We start from the raw sequence: 19,704 nt of genomic DNA, 5'->3' as shown, positions 1-19,704 counted from the left end.
TTCTTGTGTCCTGGTGTGCTTCTTCCTCCCAAATCAGAAAGGAGAGGCCAGAGAATGACTGGTAGTGATGATCCTATGCCTCTCCCCCAGCCTGAGGTTCTGTCCTGGGATCATCAAAGGAACATTATGACTTATTGATCCAATGGGCTGTTAGAGAAGGTTGGCCAGGAAGGACCCTGGGATTATGTAAGGTAACAGGAAGGAAAGAGTATTAGGGGCTTAATGGGGGGTAGGGGTAGCAGAGGAGTAGGTGAGTCAAAGGGAAGAAAGAAAGATTCGGTGAGAGGGACTACACAGAGGTGTTGGGTGGCAACATTGACTCACTTAGTCCAGCGTTAATGATCTGACTGAGTCAACAAGTAGCCCACTTGATGCAGAGATTATACTAAGTTAGTAAATTCTCCGAGTGCCCCAGAGACATGGGTGTATTGTTGGCAGTGACTCTCCAAGGAGGTATACCTGGGCAAATTCAGACTGGAGAGCGAGTGAGGAAGCTCTCCAGTAGATCAAATGTTAGGCCCCAAAAGAGCAGCAGACAGCCTGAGCCTTAGCAAACAAGGGCAAAACACATAAGTGAAGAGAGCTAGAAGTTCCCAAAGTCTGGGTGCCTCTCATCCCAATTATGGGGTTGGCTTCTGCTTTTCTTTGTCTTCTCCATTGGTGAGGATGGTGAAAGAAAAGTCAAAGCTGATTGGGGCATTAGCAGATAGGACAGAGCTGTAGTGTGAGAAGTTGTCCCAACTCTCTTTTGCTGGTCAGCCCAATTTTGGGGAAGGAGTTATTTCTTTTGTATTGACCGAGTCTATGTGAATCAATCTGATGGGCAGAGCTAATGGGAGTGTAAGCGTGTGTGGAGGTGTTGTGAGTATAAGGTTCTTGGCTGATGAGTATAATATAGTGTGGTGGTAATGGAAATAGGTAGAGGAGTTAATAGGCTGGAAGTTAATACATGAGGAGGTAATTAATTGGATGGCAAGACAGAGGAAGAAAGAGCAGTACTTCAAAATGTTGTACTTTTTTATCCCATCTTATTATTTCCCTCCCCACATAATCATAGGCAGTGCTAACACCCAGTCTATTACTCATACACACTATTATCTTAGAAAATGAGGAGAGGAGTCTTTGCAAAATTCTGTTTCATAGGATGGAAATGTCCATGTCTTGGAAGAAGGTGTGGCACCACAACAATCACTCCTGCAGCTTTAGTCAACATCCCCTGGACCCAGCAAGCCCTCTTTGTTCATGCGAAGCATGTGGTAGAACACAGCCCTGGTGCCACTGTCAAAATCCTGGGCAAGGATGTCCTCTCTGACCCAGGGTGGCATTTCACACTCTTCACCTGCACTCTACTTCCATGTCCAAACATGGGCAAGAAGCTGGTTCTGACTGTCACAAAGTCTTAGAGACACAAAAATGTTAAAGATGGAAGGGGCACTAGAGATCTTCTGATTTACCTCTTGCTCCCCTCCCACTTCATTTTTCAGATGAGGAAAGAGAGCCAGAGCATTTAAATGACTCATTTCTAAATGACATTTTTCAACAGAGCTAGGACTCCTTACTACCAAATCAAAGTATTTCCACTTTGTTTCTGCCTCTCATCTCCTAGCAGGTGCAGTCCCTGTTCCTTCCCTTGTCCCCATCCCCACAATGCCCCATTGAGGGGTATAGAGAGGACCCAGGCCTCTCAGGTACTTTTGAGTAGTTGTCTGTCTGTCCTAACATGTAGTCTTAGACCTTCTACTAGGACCCACCCCCTTCTGACTGCTCCACTAGAAAGTCACCTCCTTTCCCAGGTCTGACAGGCCTCACCACTCGGATCATCTCCCAACTGCAGGATTGGACTTGACATGCCATCACATTGAATCAGTGTCTAAGCCACCCCAGCCCTGACAGCTGGGTGGGAGGAGAAGGGAGGGAGGCTAGGAGAGGTTAGAAAGAGAGCAGCCCAGCCAATGACTAAGGTTAGAGCTCACTGTTTTAGAAATAAATGAACAAGGGTTATTGAGAGGAGGGTTCCTTGACCCCCTCCCCTGCCTAGGACTACCATGGGTAGCATTGTCCTAGGTGGTGCTGAGGGCCTTGGGAGATGGACTGAAAGTGTCTTACCCACCTTAGTCTCCTCACTAATAGAATTCAGAGAAGTCCCATCCCCTGGGAAGCCTGGGCTTCCTCTGCCCCCAGTCAGACTCAGTGCCTAGTGTCCATTCTCCTCAGTTACTTTTACAAACCAGTTGACAGAGAGGACTCTCTTACTTGAGAATGGACCAAGGAGATCATTTAGTTCAATGCCTTATTTTACAAATGTGAAAATTGAGGCCCAGAGAGGTTAAGTGAATTGTTCAAAGTCATCCCAATAATAATTGACAGAGCAAGGTGGCACCATGGTGCATAGGGTGCCAGTCCTTGAGTAAGGAAGACCTGAATTCAAATCAGTCCTCAGACACTTGCTGTCTGTGTGACTCTGGGCAAGTCACTTAGTCCTGTTCACCTCGGTTTCCTCATCTATAAAATAATCTGGAGAAGAGAATGGCAAACTACTCCAATATATCTGCCCAAAAAAACCCTAACTGGGGTCATAAAGAGTCACACACGACTGAAATAACTGGACAACAGGATGTAAATCAAGAGTCTTCTATGAATTCAGCCTTTTCCACTTCCCCAAGCTGCCTTAAATAATCCCAGCAGTTCTCAAACCGAGGTCATCTAGAAAGTACAGTAGAATGAAGTACAAACAACCACTTAGAAACTTTGTTGGATGAGCTCTACCTCTCTAAGAGGAAGCAGTAGCTTTGGGCAGACAGGGAGGGAAGGAGGAGTAACCAAGCAGACAAGATAAGGTGCCTAGAAGACATAAGAAAACATCTGGCTATCTACTACTTTTTCTCATCATGGTGCCTTCTGAGCATCCATCCTATAGTCCTGAAGTCGCCTCTCTGTCTCACTGCCCACACTTCCTCTTCCCTTTTCTGCCCCCAGGTGTGGGCTCATTATGAGGAGCAGCCCATGGAAGAGGTATCCCCAGTGCTAGAAGAAAAAGAGCGTTCAGCCAGCTACAAGCCTGTGTTTGTGACAGAGATCACTGATGACCTGCACTTCTATGTCCAGGACGTGGAGACGGGTGAGTGTGCTGGGCCTGCCTTTTTCCCCATCCCTGAGAAGCCTCCATTTCTCCTTCTGTCCAGTGGGAGAAAGGTATAATCCCCCTTTCTAACATATTTCACTGAAAGGATGGAGAGCCGAATTGCTACCTTTCCACTGCCCCACTCCACTGAACACCTTTCAGGACCCTATTCCTCATCAGACTCCCTAGGCATCTCTCTTTTAGTCTGTTAGTATGGAGCGTAGAAGCATCCTTTCTGAACCTACAAGTGAAACTTAGAAATAAAGGGCTTCTGCTTTCTTCTAAGACACCTTGGTTAGGCTAAGGAGAGAACAGATTGCCTCTGTATCCAAGAGTCGTCACTCAAACGTAAGCACTCCCCTTCTTCCTCCCACCTCCTGATTCCATTTTCTGAGGTCCACAGCAGCCCGGGGAAGACAGCCAAAAAGGGAAGATCCTTGGTTTGCCTGTACTGGGTGTTTTTCTTTTAGAGGTTAACAGAGCCCTGAGTGGAGTGAGTAGCTGGTTACCATGGTGACAAACAGAGCCGTGGGGTAGTCATCCCAGGGGCATTGCTAGCTCTCTGAAAGACCCTATCCTCTCTTAACACCCCCTTGTGGTTCCTCATTTCCTGGCCTCCTCTCCCTGTGGAAACTCATGCTCCTGGAGGGCTGAGAGGCATGAGAGAGGTGACCTTTAGAGGCTGTGCTAAGCCTCCCTGGTCTCACTTTTTTTCGGCCTCTTTTATATCTTTCTTCCCTGACCTTTTCCCTTTCATCTCTACCCTGCCTGGAGAAACAGATTGATGAGTGAAAAAGAGGAGGCTCTTGCACCATCCCCCAGGTGAGATCGGAGCTGAGGAGGTGGAGCAGTGGCCACAGAGGCCACCAGTAGACTGGCCAGGCTGACGGGTGGCACTACCCAGTCTTCTCGGCTGTTTCCTTCCACAGTGGGCCCCAGCTCCAGACTGCTGATGGCCTTACCTCCTCCCCTCAAGCAGCTGCCTTTGGAGCAATGCTGTTTTGACAGAAAACCTGTACTTTACTGGACTTAGGCTCACCGTGTCTGGGAGGAGAGAAAAGGAGAAGAGAAAAATGAGAGCAGCTATTGGAGCAGGAAAGGAGGAGAATGAGCAGCTTTTGGCACTGGGACAACCAAGCTCCTGGGAGAGCCTGGGGAGCTGGGAGTGGTGCTGTCCAAGGAGGCAGTGACACCACCTCAAGGAAAGCCATCCCAGACCCTGGAGCTCAGCCAGGAAATCAAGAACTAAAGAATTCCTATGTATATGCAGCTTTGAGGTTTACAAAAGGCTTTCCTCACAGCAGCCCTGTGAGGGCAGTAATGAAAGGACTGTTATCCGCAGCACTCTGAGGGTTTAAATGATTGGCCTGCAATTATTCAACTAATAAATGGGGACAGAATTTGAACCCAGGTTTCCTGCCTCCAAATCCAGGGCTCTGTCCACGATGCCATCATACTTCTCTGCCTTCAAAAGCAGCAAAAAAAGTCTAATATGCTGCAGTTGAAAAGATTATATTACTTTTTCTGTAACATGATCATAGACAACTCAGTGGTTTGAGTTGAATGGGAATGAGGATTTATATGTGATGGACAAAGTTCTAGATAGACAATGAGAACCAAACCTAGACACAAGGCCTAAGGTTGCAGGAGTTGTCAGGCAAGCTGACTCATTACCTCACAGAAAAGGAGCTGTTTTAATGAGACTCTGCCCAGGGCACAAGGCAGAGCAGGGGCCACTTTTGGAGTGGGGGCAAGACAGGTGTCTAGTTCCACTACTCATGAACAGTTCCAGGCCATTGGGTATTTACTTCTATAGAAGGAGCTGTCCAAAACAAAGAGGGCACCAACAGTGAAGGCTGCTTTCTGTAGTTTCTCATTTTGACAATAACTGTAGCTTGGATTCACATTATATAGCACTTGAGGATCTTTAGTTGTGCCAAGAGTTGGAAGAACTGTTAAAAGAGAGATTGAAAGATGAATGATAGGAGCTGGCATTTTTGTAATACTTTACAAGGCTGTGTGTGTGTGTGTGTTCACTTATTTAATCTTCACAGCAGTCCACAAAGACAGATACTACAAGTATGATTATCCTTAGTTTACAGATGAGGAGACTGAGACTTAGTGATGTAAAGGGGTCTGCCCACAGTTGAACCGCAGGTGTCTCACCACACTCCTGATAGCATTCAGCCTTTACTTGAAGAACTCAGGAAAGGGGAACTCATCGTTTTTGAGGCAGCCCTTCCTGCTTTGGGGTAGCTTCGATTATTAGGAAGTCTTTGCCCCTCTCATGGTTGTCCCTCTGTCCTCAAATCTTTTCATCTCTAAGTTAAACATCCCTGGTTTCTTCAGCCAGCTCTCATGAAGTGTGACCTTGAGATTCCTCACCACTCTGGCTTCTCTCCTCCGAGTACACTCCATGGCAGTTCCCTTCCAAAATGGTGTGCCTCCCACTAAGAAAGCATAATATTCCTGCTGGGGCCTGAAGTACCACAGGAGGATGGCCTCCCTGGGCTTGGATACTGAACCACTCTTCATTTGGCCCAGTAATTATTGCATTCACTTTTTGGAGGCCACATCACATTGTTGACTCATTGAACGTCATCCACTAAAATCCCCATATCTTTTTCAGATGAACTTCTCTATAAACACTACTTCTCATTTTGTACTTAAAAATCTGATTTTTTTTCATCTAATTATAAGACTATATTTATGCTTATTGAATTTCTTCATCTTAGATTTGACCCAATGTTCCTTGTCAAGATTGTTTTGAATCCTGACTATTCTGGCTTTGTACCATCTGTGAATTTGATAAGTATGTTATCTTTTCTTTATTCAAATCATGATTGCTCTGGGTCTGGCCACCTGACTACTGTCTACTGGACTGTATCTTTCTACCATAAGATTAGCTTGAGCAACTGTTGAATGCTTTGCTAGATCTAGGTGTACTTTCTTTGTAGTGTTCCCTTTGTTTATCTACCTAGTTGCCCATTCAAAAAAGGAAATTGTCTGGCATGACCAGACTAAACTTGGAGAATACATGCTGACTTTTCGAGCTCACCTCTTTCTTTTCTGGCTGCTCACCAACTATTCCTTTAGTAATATGTTCCAGAATTTTACCAGGAATCAAAGTCAAGCTCATTGGCAGACTTCATTTTCCTCCCTTTTCTGAAGATCAGGTTAATATTTGCCCTTCTTCAGTACTCTATTACTTCTCCCCTTCTCCACAATCTTTCAGAGATCAGTGACAGTAGCTTAGCAGTTGTATCTGTTCATTCATTCCATTCCCTAGGACATAGTACCTGGTAACTTGAACTCATCAATGACACCTGGTTACTATCTTCCTATTTATAGGTGGATTTTGAACTCAGGTCCTCTGACTGCAGAGCCAGTGCTCTGCTACCATTTTAGTCCCTTTCAGTCCAAAGACCATTCTCCTTGACAGAAAAAATGAGCAAAAAGAAAGTCAAGTCTCTTTGCTTTCTCTCTGTTGTTGATTATCATCATCACTTCTACCCCAGCCAACAGCCCTGTCCCTTATTTGAACATCTTTTCTGTAGTGTGGCTTTTTTTTGGGGGGGGGAGGAGGGGAAGGCAAGGCAGTTGGGGTTATGTGACTTGCCCAAGGTCACACAGCTAGTAAGTGTCAAGTGTCTGAGACCACATTTGAACTCAGGTCCTCCTGACTCCAGGGGAGGTGCTCTACTCACTGCATCACCTAGCTGCCCCAGTATGGCTTTTTTTAAAACGATGAACAAATCCTTTTTTCTTTCCTTTCCTGCCCGGCCTCAGATTGTTCTGAGCCTCTGCACTCTGAACACTACTCGTACAGGACTGGGCTGTACTTTTGTACTCATGCTCCATTACCTGCCCTTGCTTCCATCTTCTGTACAAGTCTATTCATAATCAGTCCATTAATGTACTACTGCAGTAGCTCCTCAAACAGAATGCCACATCTCCTATCTCCATGCCCTTGTACTAGCTGTCCCTCATGCCTGGAATACTTTACTTTTTCACCTGTACTTCCTAGAAGGCATAGCTTCCTTCAGGATACTTCTGCAGGAAGCCTGTCCAGGTCTGCCCCAGAAGTCAAAGCCTACTTTCCCCCACCAAAGATTACATCCCACCTACTCTGTATGTATCTTGCATGTACGTACTTTTTTACATGGTGACTCTCCCTCTCGAATGTAATCTCCTGAAGGGAAATTACTGTTTTTGCCCTCCTTCATTTCCCCAGAATTTGGCGCAGTGTCTAGAATACAGTAGGCATTTAATGAATGAATGCTGATGAGTTGTGCCTCCACATCGGTCTCTGTTGATCTCTTTCTTGTCCTCATGATCAGAATGGTTTCTCTTTCGGATTTTAGAATTATGTTCTTGCAAGTTTTATATCTTCCTTAGACTTCCCCTGTAGAATTTTTATCCATGAGATCCTCCCTATCTTTATCCTTTGAAATCTGCTCTCCAAAAATCTCGGGTAGGTGTCAGAATGTGTCTTTTTCTTGGGCACACATTGTAAAAGGAGATGGTCACTTCCCCCAAAGTTCCTATCATTTCCATCCCGACAGCTGTTTTCTTCTCAGTGGTAAGAATCAGATCCAGGTGAGCAGTTCTCTACCTTTTGAAGAATAAAATTATCATTAAGGCAATTCAATAGATTTTTAGCTGCTCTACTTCAGGTAATGTGAGTCCTCATAGATATCCACATAACTGAAGTCTCCCAGCACTGCTGCATCATTCTTCTGTGTTCGAGCTTGTGATCTATTAGCTAAATAAATCACATCTGTTTGTTCTTTCTTTCCAGGTGATATGTAGTTCATTCTAATGAGAATGCTACTTCTGCTTCTGTTCCTTGGTTCTCTGTCTTGCCGTCTACCATGCTTTCCCTTATGGTTTCTGTCTTTCTTTACATGAGCTTACCTTGAGCAGCTTAATGGCCCAGTGGATAGAACACTGGACCTGAAGTCAGGAAGACCTGAGTTCTCATCCAGCCTTAGACACTTGCTAGCTGTGTGACCCTAAGCAAGTCACTTAACCTCTGTTGGCCTCAGTCTCTTCATCTGAAACATGAGAATAATAAAAGCACCTCCTCCTAGGGTTGCCGTGAGGAAAAACGAGGTGTTATAGAAATGTTAATAGTTGTTATTACCTTCTTAATATATTCTCAGCTCCAGGGTCAAGTGCTTTATCTACTGTAGCACCTAACCTCTCAGATCTCAGAGCCTGTGCCAGACAGAAGTGCTTTGGAGAATATCACCTTGCATCTTATCCCCCATGAGCCTGGAGCTGTGGGACTGAGGCCTTAGTCACTCCATCTTGTAGCACAATCTGAAGTGGCTTTATCAGGACAGGAACTCTATGGCTAATAAAGAAAGATATGCAGAGTGCAGAAGGGTGACAGACACAGGAGAGAAATAATGAGGAAAACCTCAGAGTGGATTTCCAGAATAACTGAAGAGTATAAGTAAATTGAGAAGAGGGAACACTGTGAAACTTTATCTCCCATTTCCCACCTTCCCCAAGACAACTTCTGCTCCTTAGGGTGACTTGAATGGTCCTGTTCTTTCTCTCACCCATCCACCACCACCTGTTAAACTTTTAAGAGAGTAACTGATAAATTGATTGTGTTAAATTATAATTGATTGATAGAGCTGGGGAAAAAAAAGCTCTGATTTTAGCATTTCAGACAGCAAAAATCCATGTACATGAGACATGGGGTAGAGAAGAGGGTGGTTTTCCTGGGTCGGTCCCTAAGTTGTCTTCAGGTAAATTCAGCTCTGGTCATGAGTGATTCGTTTCCGTAAGGAGGATTGGGGATTGTAAAGTGTTCACTGATGGATGAGGCAAAGAATTAGCTGCCTTCAGATGCAGACCCAGCGCGCACACACACACACACTCTCTCTCTCTCTCTCTCTCTCTCTCCCCCCCACACACACACACACACACACACACACTCACTCACAATCACACTGATAGTCTAATCCTCTGATCTCACCGAGAGGAAAGCTATCCTCCTGAAGTGACTCGAAGGTAATGGGAGAAAGTGATCTGCCAAAGGAGAGTTAGGATCTGGGCAGAATGCCCTGAAAGAAAGAAGATGAAAGGGGGAAAAGAAGAAGCCAGCAGATCTGTTCTTGAATCAGGTCAGGCTTCATAGGAAAGTGGCAGGTAGGCAGTATTAGACAGCCATGCTGAGGAGAAAGCCCTGGGTATGCCCACATGGACCAATCCCCCAAGGCAGAGAGGAGTCAGAGAAAGGAAAACCCAGCAAGGACAGTAGCTCCTTACTCCAGAATTAAGAGGAATTCAAGCTTCACAGCAAGGGGAAGAAATGTGTTACAGATGAGGCAGCTAAGGGTTAAAGATGAGCCTAGAGATTAGCTCTGTGTCCAAGGTCCTAGCACAGTAGAGTCTGGAACAGGGGAAAGGAAGAAACCAACCTGACAGCAGCCTTGGCATTCATATGGACCCAGAGTGGTTAGAAATGTTCAAGAGCCAAGGGACATTGAGTTCAATAACTAGATCATGCCCAGTTGAATAAATGAGGATCTGGGCTTGCTAAACCAAGGTTTTATCACCTTTTCCCTGGGCCTGACTGTGCTTTTAAGATCAAATCCCTGTTGCTTGGTCATTCCTTTGGTGGGGATTTTCTGGTCCCCTGTCTTCTTCATCTTACCATGTAGATTGTAGGATGGTGTAATGGGTAGCCACATTTGTTTCTTTACCTGGAAATAGACAGCCATCAATATGACCTAGACCAGGTGTAATCCTGGAATAGAGATGCTGGAGCTTTAAGAGAAAAGAGTGGACAAAAAAAATGAGTTGATATATCCAGAGAAGGCTAACTTCAATCAGTGGTTTTAATCAGACCCACTTTTCCTTAGAAAAATCTCACTTTTAGAACCTTGGGCAGTTGGAAGAGTATGTGTCAGTTGCGTGAGGTACAAGATCTTCAGGCATCCTCCTTCCCTGCTCGTTCAGCTGATCTAGTCCTAGAATCATAGACTTAGAGCTTGAGGGAACTTCAGAGAACATTGAGTCAAAGCCCCAAATTTTGTAGATGAGGAAACCGAGGCCCAGAGAGGGCATGTGATTTACTGAAAGTCACTCAGGTAAAGGCAGAGCTGGAACTTGGACCTGAGTCTCTGACTTAAAATCCTAAGCAGCATTGGGTCCGCTCTGACACAGTCTGACCTTTGATATCCAAGACACAGATCACCTCTTCACCCCTCTCCATCTTAGGAATGTTGAGAACACATTCAGAAGTAGGGAGGGGGCAAATATATTCATATATGATGATGGTTCAGGAGTGGAAAAGGTTTGTGCTTTCCTCCCCACCCCCCCACATACAGGTACACAGCTAGAAAAGTTGATGGAAGGCATGAGAAATGACATCGCCAGCCACCCACCCGTAGAGGGATCCTATGCCCCTCGGCGAGGAGAATTCTGCATTGCCAAGTTTGTGGATGGAGAATGGTAAGCCCACCCGGGGCAGAGCAGGGTGAGGGCAGGGGAGGTGACCTGGGAGACACACTGGAGCCACCCACACACATGGGTCCAAGATACCCCTCTTCAGTTTGCAGCTTTTCCAAGGTGGCATGATGACATCATTCTGCTCCTCTCCTGGCAGCTCTCTTGGCTGATCAGTTTATAGTCCATCGCTGGTGATTTCCCCCTGCCAGCCTAGCCTGGGGCCAGCTTTGGGGGCAGTCTATTGGCAGGTTTGGATAGGAGAGCACCCTGCAGCTTGGCCAGCTCCCTGAATGCAGAAGCAAGTGGCATTCTCCCAGCTCCCCTGGGGAACTAGCCTGTGGAAGACCTGATGAGACTGAACCAACTGGCATGTTCCACACTCACACAGCAGAAACAGGCGGTGCTGTCACATGAGGGGAGGGGCAAGGAGTACACTCAGCCTTGAGACAACCCCCAGGTTGTCTGAGAGTGGGGAGAGACCAGCACCCTGAAGTTGGAAAAGGGTCAGCTAAGGCTGGCTGCAGAGGGCAGGGCCCATGGCCTTCCCAGGGAGAGAAAGTGGCTTGGACGTGTTCCCTGCTGTAGCCGCCCAGACAGATCTGCCGACTAATTACAGCTCCTGTTTAGTGCACTGGGTTTAAACAGCAGACATCCATCTAGTCATTAGTCTTGGTGCTTTATGCCCTGAGGACACATTCATCTGCTCTGTGCATTCCATTCTCCCTCCCTTCTCCTTCCCTGGTTACTCAGATCCTATGGGAGGGAGAACACTTTCCTGAGCATGAGGGAGTGGGGACAACCAAAGCTTTCTACTGTCCTCTTAAAAAGGCAGTCTGGAGGGTGGGCCTGGCAGTCCATCCCCTGCATCTTGTAGTTTCTGAAGTACCCAGGGCTCCCTGTTTCCCTTCCCCCAACTACTGTGACTGCTTTTTCATCTGTGACATGATACCTTTGCAGGTACCGAGCCCGGGTAGAAAAGGTGGAGTCTCCAGCCAAGGTTCATGTCTTCTACATCGACTATGGCAATGTGAGTATTGTAAGGTACTTATAAAGACTGCTAAATGATACTGACTCTCAAACTCACTGGGTTTATAGGGAAGGGGGAGAAATGAGCACCCCTGCAATGCTCTTGGTAGTCAGGGCCACACTTTTGAGAAGTGGGGGAGGACTAGGGTTCTTAACCTTTTTTTTAGGTTATAGACTCCTTGGCAATCTGGTGAAGCCCATCCTCAGAATCATGTTTTTAAATGCATAAAATGAAATCTATCAAGTTATACAAAAGAAACCAGTTACATACAGTTGTAAAAATACTTTAAAACAAGTTCAGAAATCCCTGATGAATAATCCCTGGGATAGGAGAATTGTATTCTGTCCAGAGCCATAGACTCACCTGGGCTTATACCTTATAGTAGCTTGTTGCTTCATATAATACTGCTGAGGAATTGAACCTGAGGTCCTTTCTCCTCCCAGCTATGGAAGATGGGAGCTCAAGTGTATTTGTGTGTGGCTGGGCTGCTCCTGAGAGAGACTGAGGTGGTGGTGGTGGTAGATATGTTCTCAGGATACAGTGTAACCTGTACCCTGAAAGAAAAATATCTCAGACCAGGAGCCATAAAAAAAGATTCCAAGAGACTCCCAGCAAATCAATGGGAGTTTGTATGTCTTCAACGTTCCTCACATAATCCCAAGCTTCAGCTCTCATTCCTAAAATTTGGGATGCAAACTGCTCCACATCCCTGCATCTTCCAATCCACCCTTGCCTCATTTCCTTGACCACAAGCAAGAAAAAGGAGCAACTTTTACTTCTGCGGTCAGGTTTCCAAACATGATGGCCTTGGTTGCATGGCAGGTTTAAGGGGGTTATAATGTGGATGTTATCGAAACAGTGGCAGGAGATACAAGGGATTTCCAGCTGGGGCTATGACATTGACCCCACACTGCTTCCTGTCTCCCACTCGGGGGTTAGGCTAGTAATGGAGTGCAGAGAACAACACGAAGTTCTGAAAGGAGGGGCACATGAGCCCAGGCTTCATTTGATCTCCAGTAGAGCCAAAGCAGAGGAGGCAGGTCTCCAGGGACACCCAGATGTTCCCCTCTGTTCTTCTCAGACAACAGCTGAAACTTCCTCTATCTCTGCCTGGCAGAAGAGTCAGGGACTAGTCTCCCAGAGGATAGGCCTTTGAAAGGAAGTGGAAACAGCAATTAGCGCCCCTTATCACTATGATTATTTTAATAGGCACCACTGGGTGTCCCCGGCGCCAAGCCCAGGGGTGAAAAGTGTTGGCTTCCATCTGGGGTGGATGCTGCCCTCCCTGCAGGGTTCAATGCTTGGGAAAGGCTATGAGTGCAGCCAAAGTGCTGAGAGGCAGACACTGTTAGAATTCACAGGTTTTCACTAAAGCCAAAAGACTAGTCAAAAAGAGGTCCTCTAGCAGAAAGGAAGCCAGCCCTAGGGTGCTGAGAAGCTTCCAGGGTAGGAAGGTTATGTAGTCTGAAGGCTTGATTTTTCCTGGTGCTTTCCCCACAGAGAGAAATCCTGCCATCCACCCGTTTGGGTACATTGCCACCCGCCTTCAGCACCCGAGTGCTACCCGCGCAAGCCACAGAGTATGCCTTTGCCTTCATTCAGGTGCCACAAGATGTGAGTCCAGGCCCTTTATTTAATGTGCTCCGTTAAATGGTTGGAGGGATATATCACTGCCTGGTTCCAGGAGTAGCCTGCACATGCACACAGGTGTGCCCACATCGAAAGGCCTAGCTTAAAAAGGCCAAGGTCTCCCAGTGCATCCTGGGTCATCTCCAGTCATCCTGATGAATATCTGGTCACTGGATTCAGATGGCTCTGGAGGAGAAGTGAGGCTGGTGGCCTTGCACAGCCCTCCCTCACTCAAAACAAAGTCAAGTACAAGTCATGTCATCATTTCTTTGATGTCATGGTCTTCTTTGGCAACAAAGGACGAACACAACAACAACATGTGCAAGCTCACACATACACAGAAGTGGGCATTGTCACTCAAGGTGGGAAGCAGTGACTGCATGAGGACAAGTGGGTATGGAAGTGACTGACCTGTGCTTGGTGGGCATTGATGTGGGCTGTTGCCACACTTAGTAATGCCCTGACTCTTCTCTGCTCCCCAGGAGGATGCCCGCACAGATGCTGTGGACAGTGTGGTTCGGGACATCCAGAACACTCAGTGCCTACTCAACGTGGAACACCTGAGCCCTGGCTGCCCCCACGTTACCCTTCAGTTTGCAGATTCCAAGGGGGATGTAGGACTGGGCTTAGTTAAAGAGGGGCTGGTCATGGTGGAGGTTCGCAAGGAGAAACAGTTCCAGAAAGTGGTATGTTATTAGGGAAGGGAAATCACCTGCTCATGCAGGCCCTACTTGCCTTACCTTCCCCGGGAGTGGTGGTGGCGGAGAGTGTGGTAGCCACAGAAAAGAAGTGAGAAGTGGGGGGAGGGAGGGGCGGGTTAGTTAATTCCTTTCCAGATTAAATGACTGTGGTGTGGGAGTTTGACTAACAATTTAGATGCAAACTGAAATGGGAAATTAACCCTTACATTTTCCCTGGATGATGACTTTAAGGAAGGGGCAGAATGCTTTGGCCAGAGATGGGTTTGCCCCTTTCTTCTTCATGTTTATGAAGAAATAAGGTACCACAATTCCTATGATGCAGTTCAGACAGGTGCCCCCCTTCCTAGATCCACTCTGGGATATCCTCTTTACCACTAAAATGAAAATTGTCACCCTGAACCTCTTGTAGCCCATTCATACTCCAAGATTATCTCTGTCTACAAACCGTCACCTTACTAGGGAAGGTTCCTTTTGTAAAGAACTGAGTCTGGCCTCTCAGCTAACAGGCCAAGCCAGTGTGCTCTCTTGTCTCGGCAGGGTAAGGCCCTGCCATTATGAGACAGAAAGCTTGTCACTGGGCATATTGGTTTTGAGAATAATTCTTCTTTGGGGCCTTTCCTGCCCCATCCCCCTTCCTCCATTTCCCTTCTTGCAGTCCCTCCTTTCTTCTTCTCTGTTTTCCTACTGATGACCCAGTCTTTCCTAATTTATTTGTGACTCGCTCACAAGTCGATGGTGTTGATTGTGAGAGTCAATATTTCATTTGCAACAAGACACCACTGTTTATAAAATAGAGCCTTCTCAGTTGCTGCCTTTCTTCCCACTTTGGGGAAAGGCCTGGCTGCTCCCATTCCCTGCTTCACTGCCCCCCCTTTGGAAAGCCCCTTTTTCAAGGGCTGAGTGGATTTGCCTAAGACATGTTCCTGTTTTAAAGGTCCATCGTATGAAGGAGAAGTGAATTTTCCCAGTCTTTGGGCAATATAGCTGTCCACGCCCACTCTGGCTTTTGGGATCTCCCAAGTCATAGAACCAGAATTTGAGAGTTGGAAAGGACGTCAGTGGCTCTCTAGTCCAACCCATACACAAAAGGAAATCCCACTGTGTCCTACCCAACAAATGATTGTCCAACCTCTATTGGAAAACCTCCGAGGAAGAGAGCTCCTGCTCTGCACAGCTCTCACTAAGGGGAAGTCATTTCCTGACATTGAGCCCAGCCTAAATTTACCTCTTTACCACTTCACCCCATCATTTCTGGTTCTGCCATTCTGGAGCCAAGGCAACAAATTTAATCCTTCTTCCATGTGACATCCCTTAAAATACTTGGACAGCTGTCATGTCTTCCCTGAATCTTCTCCATTTGCTTGATGTTCCTAACCCTGATGAAAATGATGGGGGCAAAGGGTGCCACTCACAAAATTAGGAGAGCCTTAGGCGAGTTCTTATGGTCCACAATTCCCTTGACAGCCTTCTCCCTGCTTTTAACTTACAGATCACAGAGTATTTGAATGCACAGGAGTCAGCCAAGAGCGCCAGGGTGAGTTCCTGCCCCAGGGACCTTTGTGGGGTGGGAGGAAGGTGGGTCATAATGCTTAGGGAAGAACATACTGAACTAATGGTTGTGTTTCCCTGTCTTGTTACAGCTGAATCTCTGGCGTTATGGGGACTTTCGAGCAGATGATGCAGATGAGTTTGGCTACAGCCGCTAGAAAGTGTCTCTTGCCCCCATCAGCACCGCTTACACTAAAACCCTTTCCCTACCTGGGAGGAAGGTGCCAACTGGAGAGCCCAGGACTGGGAAAGGGGGAGGAAAGCGGGGAAAAGGGGATGGATGGGTCCAGCTTTGCTTCAGTGTATGGGACTGTCTCATGAGGCAGAATTCCAAGGCAGGGGGGATGGGGAGCTGGAAAGCTTTCCCGGAGCTGGGGGCATTGCCATCTGGGGTGATGGGTACTGCCATCCCAGGTTTCTCCTGACCTGATTTGTGTTTTTTAATCGTCTTCAAATCAACTTGCCTACGAACAGGAATAAACGCAAAAGACTTTATGCATAGGGGAGGCAAGGGAAAGCCATTGACTAAGAGTAGCTGCCGCATGGCACCCTACCCTGACCCATATGGCTCTCCTTTCCTCTGTGCCTCCTAGTTCTCTGACTGATAGTTGATTATGTTACTTCTCTGATCTGTCCATTCTTAAATGCCAGCAGCATCTACCCATGCTCCCTGCCCTAGATGCCAACCTTTATTCTGTATTTAAAGCTTGCAAGACCCAATAAAGTAGTCCAGTGCTGTCCGCAGCTCCTGGTGGTCATTACTTCAGTCCTTTGAAAGTGTTGATTCAGTCTTTGGGGTTAAAGTATTCATTCAGACTCCTGTTGAAGGTATCAGTCACCCATGACATGAAGCCATGTCCCAACTCCACCACAGACTGAAGCCAGATTTCAGTGAACAGAATTGGTCTGGACATTTCCCCAAGGATCTACTTCTTTCTCCTTTCCATAATGGCTGCCCCTTTTATTTTCCCAGTGGGCATTAAGCTGAGTTACCCCATTTGGGACTTCTGGGGCTCCTCTAGTTCATCATTATCCAAATATTATAGGATAAGAGAGTTCAAAGCAAAGAAAAACAGATCATACCCACAGTTTTGATTAAACAGGTGATAAAACAAGCCGTAGAAGCAGCCAGGTAGCCCAGTGGATACAGTGCCCAGCCTGGATTCAGGAAGACCTACCCTCAAAGTCAGCCTCAGACCTTTACTAGCTGTGTGACCCTGGCAAGTCATTTAACCCTGAGCTGGAGAAGGAAATGACAAACCAGTCTAGTATCTTAGCCAAAAAAAATCCAAATGGAGTCACAAAGAATCAGACACAACTGAAACAACTCACCAACAGCAAAAGGCAGTACAGTTATATCTACCCAGAGTTACATGTGGAACACATGCCGAACCTAAAAGGCCTGAGATAGGAGGTTAGGTTAGATCTGGGGATGGGGGAGGGGCAGGCTGTTCCCTCTTTAGTCAGATCTGTCATTTGTCCAGGATAACTCCCTGCCACCCAGAGCCAAGAAGGGAAATGAGGTATGTTGGCAAGAAGGAATTGAGAGCACCACTGGGAGTAGCCATCAGTAGATAATGCCCTACTGGCCATTGTGGTCCCTCTGCCTTATCTGTACCCACAGCTAGTAGAGTAGCTTTGGAGGAGAAATGGCCTAAAAGTGCAAGGATCGCTCCTAATCTGGGGCAAGAGGGAGATCTACAGTGTCGAGAGCTGAGGAAAGGACTGCTAGCTGTGTTGGGTACCTTTTGGCGTGGGATTTTTTTTGGCTTTTTTTTTTTTTGAGGCAACAGCAAATACATATGAGTAAATGTAGTGCAAGTTGTTTTTGAATGGTTTTTCCACTGGGAAGAAGGAAAACAATCTTTAAATTGGCTTTGGGAAAGGAAAGGACAACGTCAAAGGCTGCAGAGAGGTCATGAAGAATGAGAATCAATTAGAGGCCATTAGATTTAGCAATTAAGAGATAATTTGTAACTTTGGAGTAGAGGGTTAAGAGAATTGGAGGGGAAAAAAGTGGAGGCGCTATTGTAGGTGGCCTCAAGTTTAGCCACAAAAGGAAAGAGAGGTAGGGGACAATAGCTAGTGGGGATGGATGGATCAAGTGAGGGGTTTTGAAGATGAGGAAAATACAGACATATCGATATAGGCAGGAGAGAAGCAGCCAGTAGACAAGGAGAGATGGAAGATAAGAAAGGGGATGACTGAGGAGCATTTGGCTGGAGTAGACAAGATAGAATGGGATCACTTGGGTGTGTGGAGGGGTTTGCCTTAGCAAAGAAAAGGGCCATCTCATGGGAGCTGGCTGAAGGAGATGCTAGCAGAAGGCATCTGGGGTGTGTGACTTAAGAAGTGGGATAACTCAGCAAGTGGCCTCAATTTTCTCAATGAAATATGAGGCAAGTTTCGCATCTGAGAGAGGTAGGGAGAGTGACAGGAGGCCTGAGAAGGGATGGAAAGGTTTGGAAGCTCTGGGGTGAAGAGTAAGAGAGTGAGCCAACAAGGGAGCTGCAGGAGGATAGCCTGGTGGCAGTGAGGGCCCATTGGAGTTTATGTAACATAAATGAATGGTGGATCCAGTCAGCAAGATTGTCTCCAGTTTTGTCCAGCAACATGAGTAGGAACAAAGGCAGCAGGGCTGACACTTGGCAAGACAAGAAAAGCAAGAGAGTAAAGGAACAAGAGATTCAGAAGAAGATGATGCAGAATTGAGCTGGTTTACTATGAGATCAAGATGGGCAAGCGAGGAGTGTAATCATCATGGCCTGGAAAGACCTAGGATGTCAAGGAACTGGATCTCACAGTGGAGATGAAGAACAACATTTGTGGGGGCAGGGGGTGAATTAGAATTACTATAGATTGTGGCCAAGGAAGGGAATTTCAGAATTCATAAACAGGGAAGCAGAGTATTTAGGAGTGATGGCAGGATCCAGAGTATGACTATGGGAGTCTGAGGGAATACACACCACCACCTCAAAGGACCAGATAAGGCTATCTGAGTAGATCTTTGAAGAAAGTCAGTCAGAGGGGATTCCAGATGTGAAGGGTGGCTTCTGCGGACACAAGTAGGAGACAGAGCAACATGGTCAAGAAACAGTAGTGGTGCAGTTTGGTTAGAATGTGGTACTGAAAGAGAAGCAGTATGAAATAAGTCTAGAACACATTGGGAAGGGCATTAAATACCTAGCTAAGAACTTTCTAGCAACAGGAAGGTATTGAAGATTCTTGAGCAAGGGAGTTGGATGTCTTGGACTTTAGGAAAATTATTTTGGTAATTGTTGAAGATTTGTAAAGGGAAATATTGGAAGTGGGGAAACTAATTAGGATATCATAGTAAGATAAAAAATGAAGACCTGAGCTTAGGGTTGTAGCAGTGTGGGTGGAGAGAGGAGAAATGCAATGGTATCGTTGAAAAAAATTGATTTGATGTGGGGGATAAGGAAGATGAAATCATCAAGGATGACTCAAAGGTTATAAACCTGCATGACTGGGAAGATAATGGTGCCCTCAACCTCAGTAGGAGGGGAGGAGAGTTCAGAAGGAAGATAATGAAATTCCTTTTTGGATGTTTGAGATATCTATGGTATATCCAGGATGTTTTTGGGAAAAACAATAGCTAACATTTATATAGAGTTTACTGTGTGCCAAGCACCATACTAAGCACTTTACAATTATCTCACTTGATCCTCACAACAAGCCTGTGAGGTAGGTACTATTAATATCCCCATTTTACAAATAAAGAAACGGGCAAGCAAAGATTAAGTGACTTGCCCAGGGTCACACAGCTAGTGCCTGGGACTGAATTTGAACTCAGGTTTTCCCAACTTCAAACCAATTGCCCATGCAGGACTAGTATTTCAAGAGAAAGCTTAGGGCTGGACTCACAGATCTGAGAACCATCTGCATGGCCATGATACTTGAACCCATGGAAGGAGATGAAATCACCAAGAGAAGAGAATAGGGTCAAATTAGAGACTGAACTTGGAGGGATGGGTGACACAAACAAAGTGAACAAGAGAGAAATTATATAGCATATAGAAGGAAATAGAGAGAGAGTGACCAGTTCAAGGAAGCCACAGGGAAAGAATGTCCAGGAGAAAGGAGTAGACGACTGAATCAAATGCTGCAGTAGAGTAGACCAGCTGAGAGTAGCTGTTGGTACCATTGTCATCCTTGTACAGAGTACTTCCAGAGGGGTTCAATCCCCA

General features: G+C 46.2%; 1 protein-coding gene across 1 annotated transcript in view; it reads left to right on the top strand.

Moving 5' to 3' along the window:
• Positions 1–16,240, top strand: part of SND1 (staphylococcal nuclease and tudor domain containing 1) — a 498,025-nt gene extending 481,785 nt beyond the window's left edge. Inside the window, exons 18-24 of the mRNA XM_072652826.1 lie at positions 2,977–3,118; positions 10,471–10,594; positions 11,549–11,618; positions 13,119–13,232; positions 13,730–13,933; positions 15,438–15,482; positions 15,589–16,240. Of these exons, the coding sequence (XP_072508927.1) occupies positions 2,977–3,118; positions 10,471–10,594; positions 11,549–11,618; positions 13,119–13,232; positions 13,730–13,933; positions 15,438–15,482; positions 15,589–15,654 (765 nt within the window). The 3' untranslated portion in view covers positions 15,655–16,240. The remainder of the gene's footprint in view (positions 1–2,976; positions 3,119–10,470; positions 10,595–11,548; positions 11,619–13,118; positions 13,233–13,729; positions 13,934–15,437; positions 15,483–15,588) is intronic.
• Positions 16,241–19,704: the final 3,464 nt, after the last annotated feature.

This window comes from Notamacropus eugenii, chromosome 3 (assembly GCF_028372415.1).
Source record: "Notamacropus eugenii isolate mMacEug1 chromosome 3, mMacEug1.pri_v2, whole genome shotgun sequence".
NCBI classification, from domain to species: domain Eukaryota; kingdom Metazoa; phylum Chordata; class Mammalia; order Diprotodontia; family Macropodidae; genus Notamacropus; species Notamacropus eugenii.
Note: the sequence above shows the minus strand (reverse complement) of the source record. Positions and strands in the feature narration are given on the sequence as shown.